Source organism: Scardinius erythrophthalmus (genome assembly GCF_964197995.2).
Source record: "Scardinius erythrophthalmus genome assembly, chromosome: 3".
NCBI lineage: Eukaryota > Metazoa > Chordata > Actinopteri > Cypriniformes > Leuciscidae > Scardinius > Scardinius erythrophthalmus.
Genome location: NC_138223.1, coordinates 25,233,917 through 25,240,433, shown reverse-complemented (window position 1 = coordinate 25,240,433; position 6,517 = coordinate 25,233,917). Strand labels below are relative to the sequence as shown.

General features: G+C 41.2%; 1 protein-coding gene across 2 annotated transcripts in view; it reads left to right on the top strand.

Moving 5' to 3' along the window:
* dachc (dachshund c) overlaps positions 1–6,517 on the top strand; it is a 67,931-nt gene continuing 61,414 nt past the window's right edge. For both annotated transcript variants that reach the window (XM_081361661.1, XM_081361660.1), the window contains exon 1: positions 1–1,223. In XM_081361661.1, the coding sequence (XP_081217787.1) occupies positions 685–1,223 (539 nt within the window). In that variant the 5' untranslated portion in view covers positions 1–684. The remainder of the gene's footprint in view (positions 1,224–6,517) is intronic.

Here is a 6,517-nt window from a genome sequence, read left to right as displayed (position 1 = left end):
TAAATGAGCTTTATTTAAATTGCTTTCAATATTGTTTCATCAGAATTTCTCACGCGGCGAATTAATCTCTTGCCCGTGTGCATGTACAAAGCGCCATTAACTATTGGAGTGCTGTTATTATTCATTGCATGATATAATGCAATAGCCTACGTCTGTCCTTTCATAATAAACTATGTGACTATCAATAAACTGCGACAACTAGAATTCCCGCACTTGTTACATAACATAACTGAGGCATCGCTGTCAATGACAGCAAAAACATAAAAAAATATTAGTTTATCTTTATTGTGAATAGATAAAGGATGCCTTGTAAACCATGCTCAACAAACCAAGCGTTCTTTTAAGTTCCTTGTGTTCAGATCTACCTGCTCTGAAAGAAAGGAACACACGTGCGCGCTGTGTCTCTTCCAAAACTCTCTTTGTTTCTTGGCTCCTCCTCCGGACCACAGTGTGACAGATTCAACTCGTCCGAGCACCACTAGCGCAGCTCTTCACTTTTTCCCACTGTCACTATCACGCTTTGATCGATGTCGTGACGCACAGACAATATCTCGTTTCCCCCCCCACCCGTGCCAGGCTCATTTTACTTTTCAATCAGAACGGAATTGTTTTTATTGTTGTTTTACTAATCCGTGAGACATTACTTTTCCCAGAATACTTTGAAGACATTATTTAGTGTTGAACATGGCCACTCCGGCTGCGCTTCTGCCCGCGACACCGATGTCCCACGCGCCTCCAATGTCGATCGCCGCAGCTGTCAACTCCTCGAGCCCGGCGACCCTCTCGTCCTCACCGTCCGTCATCCCAGCCGGACAGAGCATCTTCAGATCGGAACTTCTCTCCTCCGCGAGCCCGGGTATCACCATCGGTAGTCTCCCGCACAAACCCGTGTATTCCACTCCTTCTCCAGTGGAAAACACTCCTCAAAACAACGAGTGCAAAATGGTCGAGGTCCGAGGCGCAAAGCTCGCGTCCTTCACTGTCAACGGCAACGAACTCATCTGCCTCCCGCAGGCATTTGACCTCTTTCTCAAGCACCTGGTCGGTGGACTGCACACTGTGTACACGAAACTCAAACGTCTAGAGATAACTCCTGTGGTGTGCAACGTGGAGCAGGTTCGCATCCTCCGTGGACTGGGCGCGATTCAGCCTGGAGTCAATCGCTGCAAACTTATATCGAGGAAAGACTTAGAGGTCCTGTATAACGACTGCACCAATGCAAGGTAAACTTAGCCTTCTCACACTGTTATGTCCTGCACTCTTAAAAAGTTCCAAACAGGGGTTTTCGCAGCAGTGCCATAGAAGAACCTTTTTCTTCTATGAAAAGTTTGAAAGTTTCCACGGAACCATCATGCCAATAAAGAAGAGTTGTTTTTTAGAGTAGCCTATGATATACACAGAGGAAAAGTTCTAAAAGTAACACTAAACTAAAAATAATTAAAAAATCGCACCTTGTACTATGAGCCTTTATTGAGCTCATTATCAGTACAGTATCTTGCGCAGACGTTACTTTCACAAACTTTTTTTTTTTTTTTTTTTGCTGAGCACAGCATGTTTATCTGCTTATGATCCAGTTACAGTTTGGCCTTTGATGATCATGCACATATCAGGTTACTTATACTGAAATGCATCGCATTGAACATACACACACCTAATCCAGAACTGGGCCACCTTTAGTCAGGACAGGTGTCTTTCACAAACAATTAGGCAGTCAGAATAGCATTGAATGTAACTCTTTGTCTCTTTATAAAAAAGTATCATGTGTAAACAAACACTTTTGGAGACTGAAATGGAAAAGAGAGAGGGGGAGAGATCGTATCAGTCTATGATATGAATATTTAATGGGGCTAGCCTGGTTTTGTTACAAGTTAAACTGAAGAACTTACGGGTCAATCGCCAGTTGTCCCGTGGTGTCAGGTCCACTAAAGGTCGGACTCGTAGTTTACTGTCTTTCGCTTTGAAAAGAGAAATTTGCAATGTGAAAACCAATGAACTTTCAGTGACTCACAACGTGGCCTGAATTTATTAACCCATGTCGTTATCAGTTCAGACGACCGTCATAAAAAGCTCTGTTTAACAGTCATATATAGCCTACTTTGCAACCGTTGCCATCAAAGTTCGCGCGCTTTGAAAAAACACCAACCCTTTAGTAGCCTAGTATTAATAGCAAATTACGACGTCTGACCTTTAGAGTGATGGCGAGCATACTGATGCGTTTGCGCGCGAGTGCGCTCGAGAGCCACGCGAGCCTTAATTGTTTGAAAGAACAAGGGTTTGCTTATCTAAACCTCGGTGTCTACGAGCAAATTTATGACACCAGCTCATAGCTGTTTGATTATTAAAGAGCGCATTTAGGCACCCATCGGCACTGGCGAGGAGATGTTAAGCGCTTGTGACACAAGTTTCTGGAACGAGATGGAAATCTCTGATTCCTGCCCGCGCGTTCGCTCGCTCTCCGCCGGTGTCTATATAGAAATTGATTCTCCGCAGAAATTAATTAATTTTTCATATTGCCTAGAGCGGCAGTTTTAAAAGGGCGCTCTCTAACAGTTCCCCCTCCCATTTGATCTCCACTTTGAATTATATTCTAATCGTATTAATACCTTTTGCCTCAGGATTAATCTACAAATTTTCGAATGTTTTTTGAAAATGGTTTGTATCACGACACATGCACAAATTAGCCCATTGTCCTGCCTTCTGGTTTTCTCTTTTAGCTAGGACATGAGAAGGTATTTGGTCATTTTAAACGTTTCTATCTTTGTATAATGACTCTATTTAATCGATGTCTGGCCTCCTAATGTTTTAATTTTGGCAGAGCTGAATGGAGATCAGATAGCAAGGGCAGACAGCGTGGGCTAAACTCCTGGACCTCTGTCCCTTGAATCCTCTGAAGTTTGAATTGAGAGATAGGCCAACACACTAGTGGAAAATACTAACTATTTTGCATTTTTTGTGAATTGGTGGCTAATTTGAATGAATTATTTTCATTTGTATGTTTTTACTTCTCACTGATGGTTAAGTTAAGGGGAGGACCTTCAAGCTTAAATCATTATTATTTTTTAAAGTTGTATGTTTTTGTATTAAATCATTCAAAGTCATATGAAATTGCCACCTGGTAAAATAGTTTTCTTATGAGATCGGGTTGGATAGGTTGCAAAGGGTGGGTTTTTGATTCAGAAATGACTCATGCTGAGTCAAAGTTAGGCACTTTGACTCATCATGACCGGATAAAGGGAATCTGAGAGAGAATCTGGTACGTTATCATTTCCTTAAAGTTGTTAATGCAACACGAGTAAATGCAAGAAGAAACTAAACAACAAAACCACACCTCCACCCCATATTGTGAGACTCCAATAACTTTCAATGTCTTTTTTGGAGCTATGCTGCTGTTAATTCATCAAATCTGATTACTTCCTCTGTGCTTCTCTGTGTTGAAAAGATGTCTTCTCTGACTGTCATCTAATCCATGAGCTTTTTCTGGCAGACAGAAAAAAATGCCCTATAGGTGCTGACTTGGTCTGTCTGCTTTACAGAGTCATTCATCACTCCTAGCATTTCCTTTTATGACCAAATTCTACCTGTAATTGTTTGGAAGCAAAAAACAAAAATGCATCTTGGATCAGCATAAAAACTAATAGTTGATTTACTGCAGCCCTTCACAGTGCTCAACAAACAGAGCAATCGGATTATCTTACGCACAAACACAATGTTTTCCATTGTTTAAAGGCTGATTCACTAACATGAACGTTCTAAATGTCCATAAAAGGCATTTGGCTGCTTGCTGTGTTTTTGTTTTGCTCGTAACAGTAAAACAAATGCTTGTCTTCTTTTACAGTTAGCCTGCCTTTCAGTAAATACTCGTTATTTACTGAATTATTTATTTTCGTAGAATCACATGCACTTCCAGAAAGTCTTAAATGGACGTGATGTCTCACGACTCATTGGCTTTGCATTGTGACCTTTCTCTCAGAAACTCAGGCCTGGTGTGTGCGTATAGTGTGTGCATTTGTTGAAGACCAAGCAAGAAAGTGAGATGACAGACATAGCTTAGCGGCAAACCTTTTGCGAATACTTTGCAAAAATGGGTATTTGTGTCTTTGAAGATTTTCTTGTCACAGTGTTCAAGTCGTGTGAATGCTCAGTGTGAGAGGAGTGTGTCAGTGTGTGTTCTCTTTCTCTGATCTTCAAATAGAAGACATTTTAAAGGCCACGGATTACAGTCAAAACAAATGCTCGAGCGAGCGGCACTGGCACCCTAGACAGCAAATTATCCGCAGACAATTAATTGATGCCAGTGTGATTGCTTTCATTTCAAAAGTCCCGTTATCTTGCACTCACCCGCTGGTTTTTCTCTCTTTCTTATGTACATGCACGCATACACACTAACCTCAAACAGACGTCTCGGCACGTCTCTCTCTTCCCTTGACCTTCAGGTCCTATTCAGCAGTAACACAAGCCTATATCAGTCAGCAAGGTTTGATTCGGCCCTTCCACAGTGTATTAGTGCGGAGCGAGGGATTAGTGGACAGAAAAAAGACGAGTGTGTGAATGTGTGACACAGAACCATATCTGTAATCCATCCAGACTGTTTTTCTGCACTTGTATTATCACAAAAGGTTTCGATTGCCACACTTTCAAGCCTGCAGTATATTTTTAATCCTCTAATATCAATCATTACATATGGCTGTGGAGTTTATGGTCTGCTGTTGTACATGTGTGGTTGAAATAGATACCCTTTGTGTGTGTGTGTGTGTGTGTGTGTGTTCAGATCTCAAAGCTTTAGTGACTCTATTGGAGACCGCCGATGCAGCTGCTCAGACAGCTGATAGCTTTGTTGTGGCATGCTGCGTATCATAAAAGAAATGTGTTAGCGAACAAGGGCTTAAAATACTGTTGATGTCTTTATGGTGCTATTGTGTTTGTGTGTCCATCTGCTGTTGTGTAAGCGTAAGACTGTGTGTACTTGACGATGAGTTGTATTGATGAGAGTTTGGACAATATCACCTTACACATGCACACTGTGTGGGTTTCTTTGTGTGTGGTGTTTGTTTAGATGCAGTCAAACAGAACGTAGGAAGTAGAATGTTTAACGAGATGTAGAATTTCTAAGAATGTCACAAAGTGAGTAATTGCTTTCTTGTAAACCATTAATATTTACCAAGAACATAATTCTAAATGTAACAAAAATATATAAGAGAGATGAACATGTATAAAATTCTCATCATCAGTCACTGTATGAATTAGAATGATGTTTTTTTGAATAAATGAATCTAGATACTTTTAGATCATGTCATATCAACCATAGACAATGATCTCACATATATCTGAGATCTAAAGGGGAGATGATTTAATGTAACAGTCTGCAGGGCTTGAGCAGGTATCTCTTTTATGGTAAACCAAGGTTTAAATTTATCTTTAAGTTGTTGTGGTCTGGTATTGGATGGATGAGTTACTTTCATATCAGAATTAAAGCACCTCTTTATTGGGCATAAAGTTCATCATGGGGTTTCAGCACTTTGTTCATTACTTTTCATTCTCTGTTTGATCTGTGGGAAACTCCAGCTGCTGTTTATCACACACACACACACACACACACACACACACACACACACACACACACACACACACACACACACACACACACACACACACACACACACACACACACACACACACACACACACACACACACACACACACACACACACACAGAGAGAGAGAGAGAAATGTATAGTGTTGCCCCTTGCTCTCAGTGTTACTAGTGCACACACACACATCTTCATAGGTGCACACCCACTCATGTTGGTCTTTAGAACATAACGGTGCTTAGTTCTTGTTTTCTTTTTGCTTTTTGCAGAGCAGGTAAAACACACTGTAAAACAAATGATGGATTATTCTGATAACAGATGTTCTTGCAATGTTGCGCACAAGTTAAATATGATGCTTTGTACTCAAGGGGCCTTATTCATAAAACACTAGCAGAACGGATCTCTGTGTAAATCGTAAGTAAAGCCGTTTGTACACAAATTGTACCAAGGGCTTTATCCTTAATTGACAAAATTCTCATTCGGGTGCTCAAAAAGACATTTTTTGGATCCATTAGCTGTATGCATATGATGTGTTTTAGCGTCTGATGGTTCTCTTGTGTATTCAATGTAATGGTGGTGTAAGCAATGCTCTGAAAGTTCCCCTGGTGTTTACAGAATGTTACAGAGCTAATGAAACACAGGAGGACATTAAAGATAGAGTAAACATGTCTTTTCAAATGGAGTGTGTGTTTGTGTACGCGGGTGCCGGTGTGTGCGGAGGGCCGAGGAAAGAATGTGTTTGTGTGTGTGTGTGTGTGCGCTGGCACTGATGGCCTCTGTGGGAAGGCGAGCCAGCATGGAAGAGAGGAGGACGTCAGGGGGAGATTTTAATTAAAGTATGAAATGAGAGGTCACGCGCTCTGACCCCCCCTCCACTCGCTACACACACAAGGACATGCTATCTCTTTCTTACTTTCTCTGTTCATTTC